General features: G+C 71.0%; 1 protein-coding gene across 2 annotated transcripts; it reads right to left on the bottom strand.

The window, feature by feature from the left end:
* Positions 1 to 582: 582 nt before the first annotated feature.
* Positions 583 to 12,463, bottom strand: PCGF1 (polycomb group ring finger 1). Of its 2 annotated transcripts, none has more exons than XM_074991625.1 (9): positions 12,347 to 12,463; positions 8,266 to 8,371; positions 6,388 to 6,540; positions 5,277 to 5,348; positions 4,203 to 4,308; positions 2,950 to 2,983; positions 1,992 to 2,078; positions 1,809 to 1,889; positions 583 to 740 (listed from the first exon to the last, which is right to left on the bottom strand). In XM_074991625.1, the coding sequence occupies exons 1-9, from the start codon at positions 12,440 to 12,442 to the stop codon at positions 693 to 695; spliced, it is 783 nt and encodes a 260-aa protein (XP_074847726.1). In that variant the 5' UTR covers positions 12,443 to 12,463; the 3' UTR covers positions 583 to 692. The 2 variants fall into 2 exon arrangements, with proteins under 2 accessions (XP_074847726.1, XP_074847727.1); XM_074991626.1 differs by having other exon boundaries at positions 1,992 to 2,075.
* Positions 12,464 to 23,858: the final 11,395 nt, after the last annotated feature.

Here is a 23,858-nt window from a genome sequence, read left to right as displayed (position 1 = left end):
TGTGCATGAGTGAGTGACAGCCCGGCCTGCGCTGGCTGGGGCGGAAGTGACTGACTGTGCTGTGTGCAAGCCCCCGGCCCTGTTCTCTGCCTGCCCCTGCACTGCCCAGTGAGCCACGCTCCACGCAGTGCTGCTCCTCAGGCTCACTGCTGGGCCTCTGGTGGGGTCTGGGAACCGGAGTCTGAAGCCACCAGTGCCCCTCAGCGCAGGGTCCTGCGGCGCCGGTGGCTAGGGGACACCTCCCTGGAATCCCACGGCCTGCAACTAGCACAACTCACTGCCACGCTGCAGAGGGGTGGCCCTGCTGCCTCCCCCATTATGCCCCCATCACTCCTGGGGAGAAGGGGGGCACAGGGAGCGGCTATGAGGGTTAGGACTCGGTCGAGACCAGCAGAACAAGCGGCCCTGGACAAACGTCCCTGTGCGGCTCCATCGCTCGCTGCCATCGTCTGCCACACCCCCGGCGCAGGTGCCTGCCAGAAGGCAACTCACTTGTGGGGGGGCGGTTGTGTGCTCCCTGCCCAGGCCCCCCTAAACCAGCTCCCCCAACAGTCCCAGCCCCAGACACTGGCTGCCCGCCCAGCGTTTTCAACATTTTTATTCAAAAAAATAGACTCAGGTGGGCCAGGAGGTTTAAGTTAGGGGAGGCGGGGGCAGTGCAAGGCTCAGGGGTCTCAGGGCAGGCCAGCCCCCTACCTCCGCTTCTCCTTCACGGTGTAATGCAGGAGCAGGGGTGCAGGCTGAAAGGCAAGAGAAAAGCCGTGAGAGCAATTCCTCAGTACAGCCACCCCCACTCAGGGCAGCCCCCCACCTGCCAGCACGCCCCTCCCCCACCCCCGCTCAGGGCAGCCCCCCACCTGCCTGCACGCCCCTCCCCCACCCCCGCTCAGGGCAGCCCCCCCACCTGCCTGCACGCCCCTCCCCCACCCCCGCTCAGGGCAGCCCCCCCACCTGCCTGCACGCCCCTCCCCCACCCCCGCTCAGGGCAGCCCCCCCACCTGCCTGCACGCCCCTCCCCCACCCCCGCTCAGGGCAGCCCCCCACCTGCCAGCACGCCCCTCCCCCACCCCCGCTCAGGGCAGCCCCCCCACCTGCCAGCACGCCCCTCCCCCACCCCCGCTCAGGGCAGCCCCCCCACCTGCCTGCACGCCCCTCCCCCACCCCCGCTCAGGGCAGCCCCCCCACCTGCCTGCACGCCCCTCCCCCACCCCCGCTCAGGGCAGCCCCCCCACCTGCCAGCACACCCTCCCACCCCCCTGCATACCCCCCCAACTCCTGCTCAGGGCAGCCCCCCACCTGCCTGCACGCCCCCCACCCCTGCTCAGGGCAGCCCCCCAACCTGACAGCATGCCCCCCCACCTCCAGTCAGGGCAGCCCCCCTACCTGCCAGCACGCCCCCCACCCCTGCTCAGGGCAGCCCCCCAACCTGACAGCACACCCTCCCACCCCCCTGCATGCCCCCCCCAATCAGGGCAGCCCCTCAACCTGACAGCACGCCCTCCCACCCCCGGTCAGGGCAGCCCCCCACCTGCCAGCACGTCTCCCCCGTCAATACAGCCCCCACCTGCTAGCCCAACCCCTCCCAAGAGCACCCCCAACTGGCCACCACAGCCCCCCAACACAACACCAATGCACCCCCAACTGGCCACCCAGCCCGGCCTCTCCTCCCAGGTGCCCAAGCATGGGCAGCAGCCCCCTCCCCAGCACCCCGCAGGGAGCTGCACCAGGCCAGGGCTGGGACTGGCTGCCCACCGCAGAGTGAGGGGAGGCCACGCCGGCCCCCAGCTGTGCCCAGGGCGCGCACCCACCTTGCCAAACCAGCGGGACAGCCACAGCTGTTTCATGGTCATGTGATCTGGGAGGACCTCGCTGCCAAAGAGGATCTGCACCTGCACAGGGAGGCTGCATGACACCCAGTGCCCAGGCGGGGACACCTCCCAGCCCGGCCCCACGCGCCCTCTCCCCACCCCCCAGCCACGCGGCTCACTCACGTGCTGCAGCGCCAGCCCCAGGCGGTGGCACAGGACCCTGCGAAGGTGGCGCACCTGGGCCCGTACCGAGCAGCGGACGTACTTCTGCTGCAGGGGAGAGCGCGGGTGAGCGCGGGCGGGCACAGGCTGTGCCAAGCAGGGCCGCCAGCCCCCCAGCCCTCTGCCGCCAGCCAGCCCATCCCCCAACACCCAACCCTGGGCCACTCCCCAGAGGTCCCCACCCCAGCTCTCCTCGACCCCCTTCTCCCTCGCCTGGCCCGACACCCGTGCCACCCTGCCATGGAACCCAGCGAGGTCTGGGGACTCGTGGGGCCCGGCCCACAGCCCATCAACAGGAGAAGCCACCTGGGCTGCCACCGCCAGCACAGCAAGTCTGCTCTGACAACAGCCCCAGGGTCGGGCCCCGCCCAGAGCGCCCCCCGGGCACTGCCCCGCAGTAAGGCCCCACCCAGAGCCCCCCGGGCACCGCCCCAGGGTCGGGCACCGCCCAGAGCGCCCCCGGGCACCGCCCCGCAGTAAGGCTCCGCCCAGAGCCCCCCGGGCACCGCCCCACGGTCAGGCCCCGCCCAGAGCGCCCCCGGGCACCGCCCCGCAGTAAGGCCCCACCCAGAGCCCCCCGGGCACCGCCCCATGGTCAGGCCCCCCACGGCGAGGCAGGGGAGGGGTACCAGCCAGGGCTCAGGCTCAGGAATGAGGCAGCACCTGAAGCTGCCCAGGCCTGGCATGAGCTCAGGGAGGCCACAGGAACGGCAGCAGGTTCCCCGTCTCCCTCCGCAGGCAGCTCTGGGAGCAGCAGAGGGGACTCAGGGACCCACCCGGCCAGGCCCCTCTGCTGGCCGCCAAGCCCTGCTCAGAGCCCCAGGCACCCCGTCCCCGGGGAGCCAGGCAGGACCGTGGAGCCACAGCCGCCAGCCGGTGCCACACCTGCTCCAGCGGGCAGTGCCCGGCCAGGCCTTACCTGCAACGCAGCCCTGCTCTTCTCTTTGCTGGAGCTGGGGAGAGAGCAGAGGGCACAGCCCTGAGACGCTGGCACGAGGCACTGCTGGGCCCTCTTCCCGGGCCCCCAGCCGCAGCGTGGGGCAGGGAGTCACCCCACCAGATGGGCCCTGCATGGCCGCCACTGCCCCAGCCCCCAGGGCAGGCTCTGCTCCCGGGGCAGCGGGCACAGCAGCCCCGGCTCCCCCTTGGGAAACAGCTCGTGGGTCACTCCCCTCCCCAGCCGGCCAGGCTGGCCAATCCTCTGCCCGTGCCAGCCCCGGCACAGCCAACCGCAGCCTGCTGCTACCGGCCGAGCCCCCGCGGCTCTGGCTGCAGGGCAGGCCCCGACCGGCCACCCATCGTCCTGGGCCCTTCTCCGCTCTTCCGGGTCCCTGCAGAGCTGTGGGCACCGGCGCCAGCCAGAACCCGGGAGCTCCCGTGTCCCCGCCGCCCCGGGCAGCACTGCCCCTCGGCCGCCTCGACCCAGCCCGCCCCACGGCCGAGCCGCCCCTCGGCCGCCTCGACCCAGCCACCCAGCACTTTGCGCTCTTCCAGTGCATCTCCGTGCTTGTGCCAGCTGGCAAAGCCGGCCGCTTGCTCCAACGGACCCCCCCGCTTCTTGGCTGGCCGCCAGCTTTGCACGAGTGGCCCCGGACACAGCGGGGCGGGGCGGGGAGGGGCAGGGGCAGGGGGTGCTCTCCCAGTGAGCCACAGGAACCTAGACCCTGGTCAAGCTGCTGCCCCTCCCCCACCACAGGCACCGCCCCCAGCTCTGCTGAGCCCCTCCCCCACCGCAGGCACCGCCCCCAGCTCTGCTGAGCCCCTCCCCCACCGCAGGCACCGCCCCCAGCTCTGCTGAGCCCCTCCCCCACCACAGGCACCGCCCCCAGCTCTGCTGAGCCCCTCCCCCACCGCAGGCACCGCCCCCAGCTCTGCTGAGCCCCTCCCCCACCGCAGGCACCGCCCCCAGCTCTGCTGAGCCCCTCCCCCACCGCAGGCACCGCCCCAGCTCTGCTGAGCCCCTCCCCCACCGCAGGCACCGCCCCCAGCTCTGCTGAGCCCCTCCCCCACCGCAGGCACCGCCCCCAGCTCTGCTGAGCCCCTCCCCCACCGCAGGCACCGCCCCCAGCTCTGCTGAGCCCCTCCCCCACCGCAGGCACCGCCCCCAGCTCTGCTGAGCCCCTCCCCCACCGCAGGCACCGCCCCCAGCTCTGCTGAGCCCCTCCCCCTGACCTGTGCCTCTCCAGGCAGAGGGCGACGTGCTCATCGTAGCGGTAGTAGTGGGCACGGGAGTGGTCGAAGCTGCTGTAGGGCACACCTGGCGTGTCGACCACGGGCTCTGGGAGAGATGCACTGCAGTCAGGGGACAGTGGTGGGCCTGGCCCCATGGCCAGCAAATGGCACCCACCCGCAGGGGACACGGCCAGCACACACCTGGGCTCTGCCAGGGCGGCTTCTCCCACGGCCTCCACACGGGCCAGGGAGCAGCTGTTTGAGGGGAGCAGGATGGCCCCCAGAGTACCATGGGGCTCTGCAAAGTGCAGCAGTTCAGAGAGCTTGGGGTGAAGTAGCCCCGCCCCCCAAAAGCCCCCCCCCACCGTCCTGCCCCCCATCCCATCCCCCACTGTGCAGAGCCCCTCCCCGACATCCTGCCCCCCATCCCACCCTCTGCTCTCCAGAGCCCTCCCCGCTACCGTCCTGCCCCCCATCCCATCCCCCACTGTGCAGAGCCCCTCCCCCTGACATCCTGCCCCCCATCCCACCCTCTGCTCTCCAGAGCCCTCCCCCCACCGTCCTGCCCCCCATCCCACCCTCTGCTCTCCAGAGCCCTCCCCGCTACCGTCCTGCCCCCCATCCCATCCCCCACTGTGCAGAGCCCCTCCCCCTGACATCCTGCCCCCCATCCCAACCTCTGCTCTCCAGAGCCCTCCCCCCACCGTCCTGCCCCCCATCCCACCCTCTGCTCTCCAGAGCCCTCCCCGCTACCGTCCTGCCCCCCATCCCATCCCCCACTGTGCAGAGCCCCTCCCCCTGGCATCCTCCCCCCATCCCATCCCCCACTGTGCAGAGCCCCTCCCGACATCCTCCCCCATCCCATCCCCCACTGTGCAGAGCCCCTCCCCTGCCGTCCTGCCCCCCATCCCATCCCCCACTGTGCAGAGCCCCTCCCCTGCCATCCTCCCCCATCCCATCCCCCACTGTGCAGAGCCCCTCCCCTGCTGTCCCACCCCCTAGCTCCCCAGAACCCCCAGCTAGGCCCCGTGTGCTGAGCAGCCGTGGGCGCCTGGCTGGCCCTGAGCATCACACCCTCGCTGCTGGGCTGGGTCACTCGGTCAAGGCCGCGCGACTGGTAGAACTCCCGGATCCGCCGCTCCTCACCTGTGGGGCCAGTGAGACGGTTCTCAGTGCCCTGCCGCTGGCACTCCACCCCGTGGCCCCCGCACCCCCCCGCCTGGGCCCCCCCCTGCAGCCCCCGCACCCCCCCGCATCCTCCCCACCTGGGCCCCCGCACCCCCCCGCATCCTCCCCACCTGGGCCCCCGTGGCCCCCGCACCCCCCTGCCTGGGACCCTCCCTGCAGCCCCCGCACCCCCCCGCATCCTCCCCACCTGGGCCCCCGCAGCCCCCGCACCCCCCCGCCTGGGACCCCCCCTGCAGCCCCCGCACCCCCCCGCATCCTCCCCACCTGGGCCCCCGCGGCCCCCGCACCCCCCCTGCCTGGGACCCCCCCTGCAGCCCCCGCATCCTCCCCACCTGGGCCCCCGTGGCCCCCGCACCCCCCTGCCTGGGACCCTCCCTGCAGCCCCCGCACCCCCCCGCATCCTCCCCACCTGGGCCCCCGTGGCCCCTGCACCCCCCCCGCCTGGGACCCCCCCTGCAGCCCCCGCACCCCCCTGCATCCTCCCCACCTGGGCCCCCACGGCCCCCGCACCACCCTGCCTGGGACCCCCCCCGCATCCTCCCCACCTGGGACCCCGCGGACCCCGCACCCCCCTGCATCCCCCCCACCTAGGACCCCCCTGTGGCCCCCGCACCCCCCTGCATCCCCCCTTGCCTGGGACCCCCCCCGGGGCCCCTGCACCTCCCCCCCGGGACCCCCCCGCACCCCCCAGCCTGGGACCCCCCCTGCAGCCCCTGCACCCCACTGCATCCTCCCCACCTGGGACCCCGCGGCCCCCGCACCCCCCCACCTGGGACCCCCCCCTGCAGCCCCCGCACCCCCCCGCATCCTCCCCACCTGGGGCCCCTATCGCCCCTCCACTCACTCCCCCCACCACTCACAGCCCTGCCCCCCGCCCCACCCCCAGCACCCACAGTGCCGCCCCCCCATCCCGCACTGCCCCACAGCACCCTCAGCGCCGCCCTGCCCCCCAGCGCTGCCCCCTGCCCCCCACTGCCCACAGCGCTGCTCCACTCACTTTCCTGCAGGCCAGGTACCAGCTTGTAGACCACGTCCTGCATGACCCGGTCCAGCTTGAGGTTGAGCAGTGGCTGCGTCTCGTGGATCTTGGTGTTGCACATGGGGCAGTACTTGCTGGTCTGCAGGTACTTCACAATGCAGCTCTTGCAAACTGCGGGGAGGGCCGGCCTCAGCGCCTGGGGAATGGCCCGGCCCTGCCTGGGACGCCCCTACCCTGCCCTGCCTGGGACACTGCTACCCCTGCCTGGGACGCCCCTACCCTGCCCGCTCGGGGAACGGCTCGGCCCTGCCTGGGACGCCCCTACCCTGCCCTGCCTGGGACACTGCTACCCCTGCCTGGGACGCCCCTACCCTGCCCGCTCGGGGAACGGCCCGGCCCTGCCTGGGACGCCCCTACCCTGCCCTGCCTGGGACACTGCTACCCCTGCCTGGGACGCCCCTACCCTGCCCGCTCGGGGAACGGCCCGGCCCTGCCTGGGACGCCCCTACCCTGCCCGCTCGGGGAACGGCCCGGCCCTGCCTGGGACGCCCCTACCCTGCCCGCTCGGGGAACGGCCCGGCCCTGCCTGGGACGCCCCTACCCTGCCCTGCCTGGGACACTGCTACCCCTGCCTGGGACGCCCCTACCCTGCCCGCTCGGGGAACGGCCCGGCCCTGCCTGGGACGCCCCTACCCTGCCCTGCCTGGGACGCCCCTACCCTGCCCGCTCGGGGAACGGCCCGGCCCTGCCTGGGATGCCCCTACCCTGCCCGCTCGGGGAACGGCCCGGCCCTGCCTGGGACGCCCCTACCCTGCCCTGCCTGGGACGCCCCTACCCTGCCCGCTCGGGGAACGGCCCGGCCCTGCCTGGGATGCCCCTACCCTGCCCGCTCGGGGAACGGCCCGGCCCTGCCTGGGACGCCCCTACCCTGCCCTGCCTGGGACACTGCTACCCCTGCCTGGGACGCCCCTACTCTGCCCTGCCTGGGACGCCCCTACCCTGCCCGCTCGGGGAACGGCCCGGCCCTGCCTGGGACGCCCCTACCCTGCCCTGCCTGGGACACTGCTACCCCTGCCTGGGACGCCCCTACTCTGCCCTGCCTGGGACGCCCCTACCCTGCCCGCTCGGGGAACGGCCCGGCCCTGCCTGGGACGCCCCTACCCTGCCCGCTCGGGGAACGGCCCAGCCCTGCCTGGGACGCCCCTACCCTGCCCTGCCTGGGACACTGCTACCCCTGCCTGGGACGCCCCTACCCTGCCCTGCCTGGGACGCCCCTACCCTGCCCGCTCGGGGAACGGCCCGGCCCTGCCTGGGACGCCCCTACCCTGCCCGCCTGGGGAACGGCCCGGCCCTGCCTGGAACACCCTTCCCCTGCCCCGCCCCACCCCGGCACCAGTCCCCTTGGGGTAGGGAGCAGTGTAGCACAGCACAAGGGGGCCTGGCTCCCCAGCCCAGCCCAGCCCCACTCAGGGCTCTTCCCGCCGCCCGCCCTGCCCCTGCCCCTGCCTGCTGGGCCTCCGGCACAGCCGATCACCCCCCAAGGGCAGCGCTGTGCCCAGCAACTCTGGGCCGGCGCCTCCCCAGCCAGCGGAGATGGCGCAATGCTGCCACCTGCCGGCCGCAGGCGCCTCTGGCCCGGCCCGTGGGGCTGACGCCCCTGCAGTGAGCGGGAGGGGGAGACCCTGTCCTGCGTGGGGCCTGCCGAGGTCGCCAGGTGGGGCAGGTGCCAAGGGCCCAGCAGCCTCTGGAGCTGGAGCGCTCCCAGCGCCCCACTCAGAGCAGCCCAGCCCCTGGGCCAGGCGTGTGGGGGGCTCACGTCCGCAGCCCCAAGCCTGGCCCACCCTGAGCAGAGGAACCGGCAGGAGCCCCGTGCCGCGGCCGGCTCCCTGAACTCACACGTGTGCAGGCACTCGGTGATGGTGGTGGCGTCGATGAAGTACCCGGCACACAGGCAGCACACGATGTGCTCGTTCAGCTCCTTCATCTTCACCTTCACCTCCTCCTGCCGGAGCGACAGGTCAGCAGTGCCCCTGGGACGCCCGCAGCCTGGGCCTCGCCCGGCGCCTCCGTCCCCCCGCAGCCCTGGGCCTCGCCCGGCGCCTCCGTCCCCCCGCAGCCTGGGCCTCGCCCGGCGCCTCCGTCCCCCCGCAGCCCTGGGCCTCGCCCGGCGCCTCCGTCCCCCCGCAGCCCTGGGCCTCGCCCGGCGCCTCCGTCCCCCCGCAGCCTGGGCCTCGCCCGGCGCCTCCGTCCCCCCGCAGCCTGGGCCTCGCCCGGCGCCTCCGTCCCCCCGCAGCCTGGGCCTCGCCCGGCGCCTCCGTCCCCCCGCAGCCTGGGCCTCGCCCGGCGCCTCCGTCCCCCCGCAGCCTGGGCCTCGCCCGGCGCCTCTGTCTCCCCGACCCTGGGCCTCGCCCGGCGCCTCCGTCCCCCCGCAGCCCTGGGCCTCGCCCGGCGCCTCCGTCCCCCCGACCCTGGGCCTCGCCCGGCGCCTCCGTCCCCCCGCAGCCCTGGGCCTCGCCCGGCGCCTCCGTCCCCCCGCAGCCTGGGCCTCGCCCGGCACCTCCGTCCCCCCGCAGCCCTGGGCCTCGCCCGGCGCCTCCTTCTCCCCGACCCTGGGCCTCGCCCGGCGCCTCCGTCCCCCCGCAGCCCTGGGCCTCGCCCGGCGCCTCCGTCCCCCCGCAGCCCTGGGCCTCGCCCGGCGCCTCCGTCCCCCCGCAGCCCTGGGCCTCGCCCGGCGCCTCCGTCTCCCCGCAGCCCTGGGCCTCGCCCGGCGCCTCCGTCCCCCCGCAGCCTGGGCCTCGCCCGACGCCTCCGTCCCCCCGCAGCCTGGGCCTCGCCCGGCGCCTCCGTCCCCCCGCAGCCCTGGGCCTCGCCCGGCGCCTCCGTCCCCCCGCAGCCCTGGGCCTCGCCCGGCGCCTCCGTCTCCCCGCAGCCTGGGCCTCGCCCGGCGCCTCCGTCCCCCCGCAGCCCTGGGCCTCGCCCGGCGCCTCCGTCTCCCCGCAGCCCTGGGCCTCGCCCGGCGCCTCCGTCCCCCCGCAGCCCGGGCCTCGCCCGGCGCCTCCGTCCCCCCGCAGCCCGGGCCTCGCCCGGCGCCTCCGTGCCCCTGCAGCCCTGAGCCTCGCCCGGCGCCTCCGTCCCCCCGCAGCCCGGGCCTCGCCCGGCGCCTCCGTGCCCCCGCAGCCCGGGCCTCGCCCGGCGCCTCCGTGCCCCCGCAGCCCGGGCCTCGCCCGGCGCCTCCGTCCCCCAATGCCCTTCGGGGCGAATGCCAGACTCCAGCCCCCCCCAATGCCCCTCGGGGCGAACGCCGGACCCCAGCCCCCCCCAATGCCCCTCGGGGCGAACGCCGGACCCCAGCACCCCCCCCAACGCCCCTCGGGGCGAACGCCGGACCCCAACCCCCCCCCAACGCCCCTCGGGGCGAGCGCTGGACCCCAACCCCCCCCCAATGCCCCTCGGGGCGAGCGCTGGACCCCAACCCCCCCCCAATGCCCCTCGGGGCGAGCGCTGGACCCCAACCCCCCCCAATGCCCCTCGGCGCGAACGCTGGACCCCACCCCCAAAATGTCCCTCGGCACCCAGCACCTCAGTCATGCCCTGCTGCAGGGACTCCAGTCCCACAGCCCAGCCCCTTCAGCCCTTCAACAGCACAGCCCATCAAGTCTGTGAACTCCAGCTGGGGGCTTCCCTCCCTCCTCCAGCTCTGCCTGTGCCCCTCAGTCCTACCCCAGAGCCCCTGCAACCCCGACCCCTCAAGTGTCCCCCCAGCCGTCCCACGGCAATGCCCCACCCGCCAGCACCACCGACCCCGGGCCAGGGCTTCACTCCGGTGCAATGAGATTTCATTCACCTTGGCAGTTTTCATGCAACTCTTTCTGTCATGTGGTACCTGCCTGTGTGTGCCTCAGTTTCCCTGGGCACTGAACCACGACCTCGCTGGTGATGGGAAGTACAGGTGTGACTTCCACTGAAGGAGGCTGCCCAGCTGTCTGCACGTGAACAACATGGGCTGGTGCCCAGCAGAGGTGCTACCTGGTAACACCAAAAGCTAGAGGGGAGGGGGTGCAGCTGGAGCCAGCAGCAGTCGGCTTGGGATGCAGGGGCAGGCAGGAGCCCAGCTCCAGGCCCCGTTCCCCACCGACAGATTACACAGAACGACCCTGTTCCCTCTGCTGTCTCCCCCTCGGCTAATACACCCCTGTCCTATGTGCTAAGAGCCATCTCTGACCGCGGGTGGGGGCCTGCAAGCCCCTCGGACTCACACCCACCCCTGTGATAGCAGGGAACCAGGTGGCTGTCCTCTCAGCTCCCTGGGGGGTCCAGGCAGGCCCAGTCAGCCTGTTGAGCCACCCTGACCCCCGGGCTGGCTAAGAAGGGGCCCTGCCTGCCCTATCCACAGGCTGGCCCAGGGACGGGCTGCCCTGCCGCAGCAGCACGTATGGACGGAGGACCACACGGACTGGAGCTGCACTCTCCCTGAGCTGTGGTGTGTGAGGTGCTGCGGGTGACTGCATGGAAGGGGGCAGCTGCCCTGGCGAGGACCCTTTGCCGGCACTTCCAAGGGCCTGAGGCACAGGAGGCACTTGTGGCACGGCTTGGCCATGGGATTCTGACCAGTTTCACCCCCACCTTTGCTTTGACCAGGCTGTGAACGTCCACGGGCCAGGAGAACGACCCTGGGGGGACTGGCTGTGCCCTCGCCCCACGCCCAAGGAGCACAGGGCCCCTGTGCTGGGCCCCAGCAGGAGAGTGGCCAGGATCTGCCAGGGCTGGGCCGGGGCAGTGTGCCCCAGCACCAACAGACCCTACCAGCCTGTACTCGCTCACAGGGTGGCTGCCCGCTCTTGGGGGGCAGGGGAGGGAGAAGGCAGCACCTGGGAGCCTGGACTGTCTAGGGCTCCTGCCACACACCCTGTGATGGAGTGGGGGATACCTGTGTGTGTGTGTGTGTGTGTGTGTGTGTGTGAGTGGCTCACACAGGCTGTGGGGCTCCTGCTGAGGGTAACCTTGATGACCAGGTAACACCTTTGTACTGCAGACAAAGGAGGAGGTGGAGCCTGAGGGGTTTGAATTGGAACTGGGAGTTGGAAGCAATTAGTCTGGGCTGGGAGAGAGAGAGACAAAGGAGGGGGCCAGGCCCCAGCTCTGGGGGCCCCTCGGGGCCTCCTCTCCCCAACATGGATGGGACTGGCTGTCTCTGCCGGCTGCACTGACTCCACTGTACGATGCTGTGTCCTGTCGGCTAATAAACCCACTGTTCTCCTGCTGAGTGAGAGACTCTCCTGCCTGCGGACAGGGTGCAGAGCTTGGGGGACCCCAGAACCCCATCACAGTGAGAGACTCTCCTGCCTGCAGACAGGGTGCAGAGCTTGGGGGACCCCAGAACCCCATCACAGTGAGAGACTCTCCTGCCTGCAGACAGGGTGCAGAGCTTGAGGGACCCCAGAACCCCATCACACACCCCTACACTACAGAGCTGCTCTCAACCCCCAAACCCCGACCCCTGTGCTGGCTCAGCTGGGGGGTTGCCCTGAGGACCAGAGCTGCCCCACTGGGCGCTAAGTCCCCCCCGGGGGCTGGGGCCCAGCCCCAGGGGACACCACGCTCCCGGCCCCCCGCAGGCGCCCACGTGGGGGACAAGCCGGCTGCGCCAGGCTCCCTGGGTGGGGCAGCTCCCTGGCCAGCCAGCTGGGGGGCAGGGCTGCTCCAGGCCACGCCCCCACTGCGAGATCGCCTTAACTCTGCCCCACGGCGGCGGGGCGGGGCCCATCCCTACTGCCCCGCCCCCCAAGTGCGCATGCGCACAGGCAGCTGTCGACCAGCCCAACACCGCCTCGAGGGCACGTGCCCGCAGTCACCCGTGCGCATGCGCCGTGTCCCCTCGCCCGCTCCAGCGCTGGGCCCCCCCCGCCTCTTCCGCCCGCGCATGCGTGTTACGCTGCTAGGTGCTGGCGCGGCCGGGCGGGAGCCCGTGTCTCCTCACCTCGTTGCGGAGCGGGTCCATCTTGTAGACAGCCTGAAGCTGGTTCCGCAGCCGCATGGCGATCGCCATCGGGCCCCCCTGAGGAGGAGACGCCATCTTAGAACGGCCTCCGCCCACTTCCGGGTTGGGCGGTGCCTGTCCCCATGGTAACGAGGAGAACTACAACTCCCGGCGTGCCGCGCGCCAGGCCCTGCTATAGGCCGGCCCCGCCCTCTGCATCACGTGGGCGGGGGCTGGTGTTACGGTCCCGGCTCAGTGTCTCGCGTTTCCTGGAAACCCCTTGTGACGTGTGCGTGGGGGGCTCTGGTTGGGGGGCAGTGGGGGTGCAGGGCTCTGGTTGGGGGGCAATAGGGGGTTCAGGTTTCTGGAGGGCAATAGGGGTGCATGGCTCCGGTTGGGGGGTGTCAGTGAGGGTGCAGGGCTCCGGTTGGGGGCAATAGGGGGTGCAGGGCTCCGGTTGGGGGGTGTCAGTGAGGGTGCAGGGCTCTGGTTGGAGGCAATAGGAGGTGCAGGGCTCTGGTTGGGGGGTCAGTGGGGGTGCAGGGCTCTGGTTGGGGGGCAACAGGGTGTGCAGGGCTCTGGTTGGGGGCAATAGGGGGTGCAGGGCTCTGGTTGGGGGGTCAGTGGGGGTGCAGGGCTCTGGTTGGGGGCAATAGGGGGTGCAGGGCTCTGGTTGGGGAGCAATAGGGGGTGTGGCTCTGTTGGGGGTTCAGTGGGGGTGCAGGGCTCTGGTTGGGGAGCAATAGGGGGTGTGGCTCTGTTGGGGGTTCAGTGGGGGTGCAGGGCTCTGGTTGGGGGCAATAGGGGGTGCGGCTCTGGTGGGGGGGTCAGTGGGGGTGCAGGGCTCTGGTTGGGAGGCAATAGGGGGTGCAGGGCTCTGGTTGGGGGGCAGTAGGGGTGCAGAGCTCCAGTTGGGGGCAATAGGGATGCAGAGCTCTAGTTGCGGTGTGTCAGTGAGGGTGCAGGACTCTGGTTTGGGGGCAATAGGGGTTGTGGCTCTAGTTGGGGGGCAATAGGGGGTTCAGGGTTCTGGGGAGCAATGGGGTGCAGAGCTCTGGTCTGGGGGTGTCAGTGAGGGTGCAGGGCTCTGGTTGGGGGGCAATAGGGGGTGCAGCTCTGGTGGGGGGTCAGTGGGGGTGCAGGGCTCTGGTTGGGGGGCAATAGAAGGTGCAGGGCTCTGGTTGGGGGGCAATAGGGGGTGCTGGGCTCTGGTTGGGGGGGTGTCAGTGAGGGTGCAGGGCTCTGGTTGGGGGCAATGGGGGTGCGGCTCTGGTGGGGGGGTCAGTGGGGGTGCAGGGCTCTGGTTGGGGGGCAATAGAGGGTGCTGGGCTCTGGTTGGGGGGCAGTGGTGGAGGGGACCATTTGATATTGACAAGTCTGTGTCTTGCCCTCACTGCTGGCTCACCTGCTGGCCTCACCCCAAAGGGGCTGGAACCAGCCCCCCACTCTCGCTGGTTCCAACAGGCTTTCACATCCCTAGTTCCCACATAGCCCCCCACAGCGCTGGTGCTGGCACCGGCCTGGAGGCGAGTTCCCTCTGGCGTAGCCCCTCCGCACGCAGGCTCCTCGCAGCCACCCGAGCTCTTCCCTTGGGGAGCGAATAAAAGCTCACTTGTTCGGTCCTTCCGGGCCTCCCTGCGGGCAGCCTCCACCTGCGTCCCCCCAGCTCTGCCAGAGCCCCCCATTCGCAGCCGGCAGCCCCCGGCAGCCCTACTTCCCCCCAGCTCTGCCAGAGCCCCCCATTCGCAGCCGGCAGCCCCCACCAGCCCTACTTCCCCCCAGCTCTGCCAGATCCCCCCATTCCCACCCTGCATCACCCACCAGCCCTATGTCCCCCCAGCTCTGCCAGAGCCCCCCATTCCCAACCAGCAGCCCCCACCAGCCCTGCATCCCCCCAGCTCTGCCAGAGCCCCCCATTCCCACCCTGCATCACCCACCAGCTCTATGTCCCCCCAGCTCTGCCAGAGCCCCCCATTCCCACCCTGCAGCACCCACCAGCCCTGCATCCCCCCAGCTCTGCCGGAGCCCCCCATTCCCAGCCGGCAGCCCCCACCAGCCCTGCATCCCCCCAGCTCTGCCAGAGCCCCCCATTCCCACCCTGCAGCACCCACCAGCCCTGCATCCCCCCAGCTCTGCCGGAGCCCCCCATTCCCAGCCGGCAGCCCCCACCAGCCCTACTTCCCCCCAGCTCTGCCGGAGCCCCCCATTCCCACCCTGCAGCACCCACCAGCCCTGTGTCCCACCAGCTCTGCCAGAGCCCCCCATTCCCACCCTGCGTCCCCCCCGGTTCTCCCGGTGCCCCACATTCCCAGCCAGCAGCCCCCACCAGCCCTGCATCCCCCCAGCTCTGCCAGAGCCCCCCATTCCCACCCTGCGTCCCCCCCCGGTTCTCCCGGTGCCCCCCATTCCCAGCCAGCAGCCCCCACCAGCCCTGCATCCCCCCAGCTCTGCCAGAGCCCCCCATTCCCACCCTGCATCCCCCCCCGGTTCTCCCGGTGCCCCACATTCCCAGCCAGCAGCCCCCACCAGCCCTGCATCCCCCCAGCTCTGCCAGAGCCCCCCATTCCCACCCTGCAGCACCCACCAGCCCTGCATCCCCCCAGCTCTGCCAGAGCCCCCCATTCCCACCCTGCATCACCCACCAGCCCTGTGTCCCACCAGCTCTGCCAGAGCCCCCCATTCCCACCCTGCAGCACCCACCAGCCCTGCATCCCCCCAGCTCTGCCGGTGCCCCCCATTCCCAGCCGGCAGCCCCCACCAGCCCTGCATCCCCCCAGCTCTGCCGGAGCCCCCCATTCCCACCCTGCAGCACCCACCAGCCCTGTGTCCCACCAGCTCTGCCAGAGCCCCCCATTCCCACCCTGCGTCCCCCCCCGGTTCTCCCGGTGCCCCACATTCCCAGCCAGCAGCCCCCACCAGCCCTGCATCCCCCCAGCTCTGCCAGAGCCCCCCATTCCCACCCTGCGTCCCCCCCCGGTTCTCCCGGTGCCCCCCATTCCCAGCCAGCAGCCCCCACCAGCCCTGCATCCCCCCAGCTCTGCCAGAGCCCCCCATTCCCACCCTGCAGCCCCCACCAGCCCTGCATCCCCCCAGCTCTGCCAGAGCCCCCCATTCCCACCCTGCGTCCCCCCCCGGTTCTCCCGGTGCCCCACATTCCCAGCCTGCAGCCCCCACCAGCCCTGCATCCCCCCAGCTCTGCCAGTGCCCCCCATTCCCACCCTGCAGCCCCCACCAGCCCTGTGTCCCCCCAGCTCTGCCGGTGCCCCCCATTCCCAGCCGGCAGCCCCCACCAGCCCTGCGTCCCACCAGCTCTGCCGGAGCCCCCCATTCCCACCCTGCATCACCCACCAGCCCTGCGTCCCACCAGCTCTGCCGGAGCCCCCCATTCCCACCCTGCAGCCCCCACCAGCCCTGTGTCCCCCCAGCTCTGCCGGAGCCCCCCATTCCCACCCTGCATCACCCACCAGCCCTGTGTCCCCCCAGCTCTGCCGGTGCCCCCCATTCCCAGCCGGCAGCACCCACCAGCCCTGCATCCCCCCAGCTCTGCCAGAGCCCCCCATTCCCACCCTGCATCACCCACCAGCCCTGTGTCCCACCAGCTCTGCCAGAGCCCCCCATTCCCAACCAGCAGCCCCCACCAGCCCTGCATCCCCCCAGCTCTGCCGGAGCCCCCCATTCCCACCCTGCAGCCCCCACCAGCCCTGCATCCCCCCAGCTCTGCCAGTGCCCCCCATTCCCCGCCTGCAGCTTGTAACCAAGTTCCCAGAGCCTGCACCCCACATCCCCTTCCACGCCCACACTCCCTCTCTTGTGCAGCCTGGTGAGAGGGAGGGTGGGGTCAGCCCTCAAGGGAGCGGATGGAGTGAGGGGAGTGAGCCGTCCCGAAGGGGCAGGAGGGGCCATGGGAAGTGTGGGGCAGGCAGTGGGGCGCAGGGTTATTTGCGCTGCCGGGGTGGGCAGGGGCGCTGGGATGGGAGTGACCAGTGGGGTGGGGGGTTTTGTTCCTCCGGTTCAGCGCCGGCCCCTGAAGTCGTGCTCGGCAGCGTCCGTGTGCACAGGCCCTGGGACCCCAGAGCTGGGGCTGCGGGTCGGGGTCTCGGACCCAGGGTGAAGCGGGGCTGTGTGTGGGGAGCTGGGGGCAGGTGAGCTCCGTACCCCACTCTGCACCTCCCCTCCGCGAGGGCCTGGCCCGAGACGGGCTTTTAGCCTCTGCGTCTGCTCTGTCTCCACCAGTCCAGCACAGCCCGGAGCCCCCTGCTGGGCCCCCCCCCCACGGTGCCCCCAAGCTGCTCCCTGCAGCCCAGAGCCCCCCACCCTGCTCCCTGCAGCCCGGAGCCCCCTGCCGAGCCCCCCCCACGGTGCCCCCAAGCTGCTCCCTGCAGCCCAGAGCCCCCCACCCTGCTCCCTGCAGCCCGGAGCCCCCTGCTGAGCCCCCCCCCACGGTGCCCCCAAGCTGCTCCCAGCAGCCCGGAGCCCCCTGCCGAGCCCCCACCCTGCTCCCTGCAGCCTGGAGCCCCCTGCTGAGCCCCCCACCCTGCTCCCAGCAGCCCGGAGCCCCCTGCTGAGCCCCCCACCCTGCTCCCTGCAGCCCGGAGCCCCCTGCTGGGCCCCCCCCCACGGTGCCCCCAAGCTGCTCCCTGCAGCCCGGAGCCCCCTGCCGAGCCCCCGCCACGGTGCCCCCAAGCTGCTCCCTGCAGCCCAGAGCCCCCCACCCTGCTCCCTGCAGCCCGGAGCCCCCTGCGGAGCCCCCGCCACGGTGCCCCCAAGCTGCTCCCAGCAGCCCGGAGCCCCCTGCCGAGCCCCCACCCTGCTCCCTGCAGCCCGGAGCCCCCTGCCGAGCCACCCCCCACGGTGCCCCCCAAGCTGCTCCCAGCAGCCCGGAGCCCCCTGACGAGCCCCCACCCTGCTCCCTGCACCCCGGAGCCCCCTGCTGAGCCCCCCACCCTGCAGCCTGGAGCCCCCTGCTGAGCCCCCCACCCTGCTCCCTGCAGCCCGGAGCTCCCTCCTGAGCACCCCCCTGCTCCCTGCAGCCCAGAACCGCCCCCCACAAATGCCAGGCTGTCCCCTGTAGCCCAGTTCCCCACTGTGGTGCTCCCACCTTGCTCTCTCCAGCCCTGTGATGTGGAGAGAGAGAGTGTGTGTGAGAGAGAGACAGACAGACAGACACACAGGCTTAGTGGTGCCCAGAGCCTGGGGGGACCCCCGGGGGCTGGAACCTAAGCTGGCAGGTAACACCTCTGCCCTGGAACAAGGGGCGGGGAGGACCCGGCTGGGTTTGAATCGGAGGCAGCAGTTAGTGTGGGGGAGGCTGGAGAGGAAGAGAGTCTGGCAGGGCAGAGCCAGGGGCTCCAGGCCCGGGGTCCCCTCGGGGGTCTCCTCCCCCAGCGTGGGTCAGACAGATACATCTGGGGTCTGTGCTGACGAGCCTGTACCACGCTGCATCTGTCGCCTGCTAAACCTGCTCGCCGCCTGCCGCGTGGAGCCCGGGTGCTGCAGGCAGGACGAAGCAATTCTTGGCAGTCTAGGGGCGCTGCAGCTTCAGCCGGTGAGTCGGCACCCGGGGGAGTGGCGGGGAGATGGATCACACCCAGCTCCTGAACGCAGCCGTTGTGGGGCTGTGCAAGGAGAGGGGCCTGGCCATGGGGAAGGCAACCAGGGCCCAGCTGGTTGCCCGGCTGGAGGAGAATGACTGGTCCAGGGGCCTGGATTCTGTCCCAGTGGGCAGCAGCTGGTCATCCCCGGGAGCATTCCAGACTCTCAGGCCGGAGGCGGGGCAGCATTCTGCCAGACAGGCGAGGTGCCCATCGGGCCATGCTCTGCCAGCAGCGGTTCGATCCGGGCAGGGGCCCTCAGCCGAGCTGCGACGGCTGATTGAGATATGGTCAAGAGAGCGGCAGGACCGGGAGCAAGAACGGGAAAAGGTGAGCCAAGAACAGGAGAAAATCCAGCAGCACAGAGAGAGCAGCAGCGTGAGTGGGCCATGGCAGAGCTGAGAAGCCCAGCTTCAGTGAGCGGGAGGGGCCCAGGAGACCTGGGGCTGCCAGTCACTTTGAGAGGCTGGTGCTGTCCCAGTGTAAGCACGTTGGGAACCTGAATGGGTTTCTTACCTCCTTCGCATGAGCCTGCGAAGTGCACCAGGTCCCCGCACGTGCCTGGCTGCAGCAGCTCACCTCCTTTCTGTGTCAGAAGACCTCAAGGATGGTCAACCAGCTGGAGGGGCTGCAGGCCAGGGACTATGAATGGGTCAAACAGGCCCTGCTGCATAAGGTTGGGCCGACCGCCGAGGAAGTTCCAGGAGCTGCAGAAGGAGCTGGAGGAGACCTGTGTAAACCTGGCCTCCTGCCTGGCACAGTACTACTGCAAGTGGGTGTTCGGGGCGGGAGCCCAGAGCGCAGAGGACCTGGCAAGGCTGATGGTCCTGGAATGGTTCTGTGGAGCGCGTCCCCCTGACCAGAGGCTGTGGCTGAAGGACGGGGAGCCAGAGGACCCACGCGGCGCAGGGAAGCTGGCTGATGAGTTCACAGGCATCCGGGCCAGGTGTGAAAGGGAATCCCGGAGAGACCGGTCCACAGCTGTGCAATGGAGGACCCAGGAGGTGGGCTGGCCATCCTCCCCAGGACAGCCAGCTGGGGCCGGGGCAGAGCAGCTGGGCTGAGGGACATGAGGCCGGCTCTCTTATCGCTGTGGGCAGGAGGGGTGTAGACAGGCCCAGTGCACCAAGTCCCCTCAGGCCCAGCCAGCAGAGGCCTTGTGGGGTTAACTGGGTGGGGTCCCAGCGGCCAGAGGAGCCGGCTGCCTGGGGGAGGGGCTGGCAGTACGTCAGGTTGGAGGGGTCGGATCCCCAGCCAGCACCTCCAGGAGACCTGACGCCCAGAGGTGGGCGTCTCTGTTTCTGGGTGGGGCGGGGTGGCCCCTGCACGGCGAGTGCCTCGTGCCCAGGAGGCGGGGGCAGGAAGGCGACGGGCTTCTGGGACACGGGGCAGAGGTGACGCTGGCCCGGCCCGAGCAAGTGGGCCCAGACCGCACGGTGCCAACCCCCAGCTGTCCCTGAGGGGCACAGACAGGACCCATTGAAGGTACCTGCAGCCCGGGTGCATCTGAAATGGGGGGCTGTGAAGGGCCTGTGCTGGAGTGTGTGTGTGAGAGAGAGAGACACAGGGTGCGGGGCTCCTGCTGAGGGTGACCTGGCGACCAGGTGACCCCTCTGGGCTGCAGACAAAGGGGGAGGTGGAGCCTGAGGGGTTTGAATTGGAACTGGGAGTTGGGAGCAGTGAGTCTGGGCTGGGAGAGAGAGAGACAAAGGAGGGGGCCAGGCCCCGGCTCTGGGGGCCCCTCGGGGCCTCCTCCCCCCAGCATGGGTGGGACTGGCTGTCTCTGCCGGCTGCACTGACCCCTCTGTACGACGCTGTGTCCTGTTTGCTAATAAACCTGCTGTTCTCCTGCCGAGTGAGAGTCACTCCTGCCTGGGACGGGTGCAGAGCTTGGGGGACCCCGAACCCCATCACAGGGCCCTGAGGACGTGGGGGTGCTCCAGCACTTGCCTATGGAGGTGCTGATGGGGGGTGACCTAGAGGAGTGGCCACAAGGACCCCTCAGTGCTCTGGTCACTACCTGTAGCCAGAGCCAGTGAGGAGTTTGTGGCCCTTACCCGGGGGGTGCTCCCTGCAGGGGGTGTAGGGTCCCAACCCGACAGGCACAGGGCTCAGCAGGGCTGGGACTCTGGACCCAGGCAGTGGTGGGGAACAGGTCCCTGTCCTGTCCCCAGCTGGCAGATTCAGGCCGAGGTGCAGGCAGACCCCTCCGTTCAGACGCTGAAGGACCGGGGTGCAGCTCAGCCCCTGGGGGAGCCTGTCAGGAGCGATTCCTGTGAGAGAGGGGAGACCTGTACCCGGAGTGGCTCCCCCCAGGGAATGGAGAATCATGTGGTGGGGGGGTCCAGCAGCAACTGGTGGTTCCCAAAGGTATCAGCCTAGGCTGCTGCTCCTGGCCCAGGACGACCTGCTCTCGGGGTACCCAGGGATCCGGCACACCCGACTGAGCTGCTTCAGCCCTTTTATTGGCCGGGGAGATTCGCGGCCGTGCAGCAGAACTGCTGGGGCTGCGGCTCAGGCCAGAGGGTGGGGAGAGCCCGAGAGTGGGGGGGAAGCTGCCGTGAGACCCCTGCCCATCGCAGGGGAGCCTGCCCAGAAGGCAGCAATAGACGTGGTGGGGCCGATTGGCGAGGAAGAAGTACCTCCTGGTGGTGCTGGATGTTGCTACCTGCTACTCCAAGGCCGTGGTTCTCTTGGCCATTTCCAGCAGGGTGGGATTCCCCAAGGAGGGCCTCAGCGACCAGGGGCCAACTTCACGTCCACCCTGCTCAGGTGCTGGCGGGAGCAGCCTGGGATCCGGCTCTCCTGGGCCTTGGGGTGTTGCTCCCGGCCCATCAGCCTGCTGGGAAGGTTCCATGGGACGCCGGAGCAAATGCTGGAGGCCTTTCTGCACTGGCACCCGCAGGACTGGGAGCAGCACTTGTCCCACCTGCTCTTTGTACCCAGGGAGGTGCCCAAGGGCCCACCAGGTTCTCCTGACTGAGCCATGGTGCAAAGGGGAGGGGACCCCTGGGCACGTCAAGAGTTATGGGAGGGGGAGGTACCCTGGATGGAGAGTCGGGGGTGGAGGACGTCCAGGTTTTCCGGGAAAGGCTCATGGAGCTCAAGGGCCGGGCCAGGGCGTCCCTGGGCAGAGCCCAAGGGAAGGGGAAGGGCTGGTACGACCGCAGAGGGAGGGGCCACGCCAGCCCCTCAAAGTTGTCCAGCAGCCGGACACGGTGGAGCTGGTTCCCACAGGACACCCCCGCAGCGGGCCTGGGAAAAGGGGAACGCCAACGTCCCAGCTGACGTGTCACCCGGCGGGGGGGGTCCCGAACGTCCCCAGGTCACTGGCTGAGTGACTCCACTCGGCTGGCCTGGAAGTGGGGAGAGATGTGAGGTAGTGTCTGTGTGACAGGCTGAGCGGCGCCCAGAGGCTGGGGGGACCCCCGGGGGCTGGAACCTAAGCTGGCAGGTAACACCTCTGCCCTGGAACAAGGGGCGGGGAGGACCCGGCTGGGTTTGAATCGGAGGCAGCAGTTAGTGTGGGGGAGCCTGGAGAGGAAGAGAGTCTGGCAGGGCAGAGCCAGGGGCTCCAGGCCCGGGGTCCACTCGGGGGTCTCCTCGCCCAGCGTGGGTCAGACAGATACATCTGGGGTCTGTGCTGACGAGCCTGTACCACGCTGCATCTGTCGCCTGCTAAACCTGCTCGCCGCCTGCCGAGTGGGTGTCGCTGCTGGCTGCGGGCGGGGGCAGAGCCTGGGGGCTGAACCCCCTCACACTCCCTCCAGGCCAGCCATCTTTTTCTGAGCCTCATGTTGCTCCGCACAGCCCAGTGCCCCTCCTGAGCTTCAAGCTGCTCCCTGCTGCCCCACGCCGCCCTGCCCAGCCGAGCCCCCCCATGCAGCCCAGCACCCTCTGCTGAGCCCCCACCCAGCTCCCCGCATCCCAGGCCCCCCAGCCGAGCCCACCATGCAGCCCAGCACCCCCTGCTGAGCCCCCACCCAGCTCCCCGCATCCCAGGCCCCCCAGCCGAGCCCACCATGCAGCCCAGCACCCCCTGCTGAGCCCCCACCCAGCTCCCCGCATCCCAGGCCCCCCAGCCGAGCCCACCATGCAGCCCAGCACCCCCTGCTGAGCCCCCACCCAGCTCCCCGCATCCCAGGTCCCCGAGCCAAGCCCCGCCACTGCTCCCCGCATCCGCGGCCCCCCACTGAGCCCCTCCTGCCTCTGCACTTGGGCCAAACACCAGCTGCCAGGCGTCTGGCCAGCCCCTCGCTGGCTGGCGGCAGAAGGCCAGGGCCCGGGATGGGCTGGGAAGGGCAGCCAGCAGCCCTGCGGTGGAGCAGGCCCCGGGGAGGTGGGCAGGCCTGGGTTGGGGGGCCTTGGTGCAGCCGGCCTGGAGCCGCGCTAATGGCAGCTGATTGGATAAGGGCTCTGGAGGGGAAGGAGCAGCCCCACTAATGCAAAGCAGAAGCTGTTCCAGGCCATAAAGGCTCATTATAGTTATTATTATATTGCTTCAATCCCCAGCAAGAAGTGCTGTCTGGGGAGCTGGCGCGGGGGCGGGGCGGGGCGGGGCGGGGAGCAGGGGGTGCTGCCACTCCTGGGCCCATTCAGAGGCTGCCCCCTCCTCTGCCCCTTGGCAGGGCTCCGGGTCCGGGAGCTGTGGGAGCCCCGGGTCCCCCAGGCAGGCAGCATAGGAGGGGTCCTGGGGGCACCCGACGACTGGGGTGTCTGGCTCACTTTCAGGGCCTGCTCCACCCAGGAGCCCCAGGGTCGGCCAGCAGGGACTGTGGGTCGGGAGTGAGGGGCACCGGCAGGGCTGGGGGAGCCCAGGGCTGGGCCAGCAGGGGCTGTGGGTCGGGAGTGAGGGGCACCGGCAGGGCTGGGGGAGCCCAGGGCTGGGCCAGCAGGGGCTGTGGGTCGGGAGTGAGGGGCACCGGCAGGGCTGGGGGAGCCCAGGGCTGGGCCAGCAGGGGCTGTGGGTCGGGAGTGAGGGGCACCGGCAGGGCTGGGGGAGCCCAGGGCTGGGCCAGCAGGGGCTGTGGGTCGGGAGTGAGGGGCATCGGCAGGGCTGGGGGAGCCCAGGGCTGGGCCAGCAGGGGCTGTGGGTCGGGAGTGAGGGGCACTGTCCTGAGCCCCAGGCTGGCTACGGGGGAGGGGAGCCCCGCAGCGCTGCCCTGAGCCCCAGGCTGGGTACAGGGGAGGGGAGCCCCTGGACGCCTGGTCTCGAGCTCGGTGCTGAGTCAGAGAACAGGCCCAGGAATGATCATTGTTATCACCCTGCCTTGTTCCTTCAGCTGAACAATGACCGTGTGTGGGTGGGGGGACACGCCCAGGGCCTGCTGCCTGGAGGGGCTCATGCCGGTGGGAGCTGAGCCCAGCACTCCGGGCAGACGCCCCGCTGGTGTGGGGCGTGGGTCCCATCCTCGCCCGTTGCTGGCATGCCGGCCAGCCCCTCCCACGGCCCAGGCGGGCTCTCTCTCGCCCTGCCGGCCCTGCACTGCCCGACAGTGGTCACCCAGCAGGAATCACACTGCAGCGGTTCTCTAGCTCAGCGAGTCTCAAGCAGGGGCATGTGTGCCTGGGGGGACGCAGAGGGCATCCAGGGCCCCTCCGCCCCGCCCCCCCCCCCGGGGCTGCCTCACTTTACTGCAGGTTGCTGGTTCTGCGGCTCTCGGTGGGGACCCAGGCGCAAGGAGCTGGCCAGCGGGGCAGGACCGCCGGGCTCAGAGCACGTGGCCAGCACGTCTGTGGCAGGTGCACAAGAGCAGTCAGCTGTCGGTGGGGGGGTTGGTGACCTGGAAGGCTGAGTCTGCGCTTGGCCCGCTCACGCTGGCAGCCAGCAAGGCAATGAGCACAGGCACGTTTCTGAGCTCCAGAGGGGAGCAGACTGTGAGGTGGGCGCAATGAGCCCCTGCCCCACGCGGCGCTGAGCC

Source organism: Carettochelys insculpta, chromosome 4, assembly GCF_033958435.1.
Source record: "Carettochelys insculpta isolate YL-2023 chromosome 4, ASM3395843v1, whole genome shotgun sequence".
Lineage (NCBI taxonomy): Eukaryota > Metazoa > Chordata > Testudines > Carettochelyidae > Carettochelys > Carettochelys insculpta.
The sequence above is the reverse complement of the archived record's forward strand: the minus strand, read 5'-3'. Positions and strand labels throughout refer to the sequence as shown.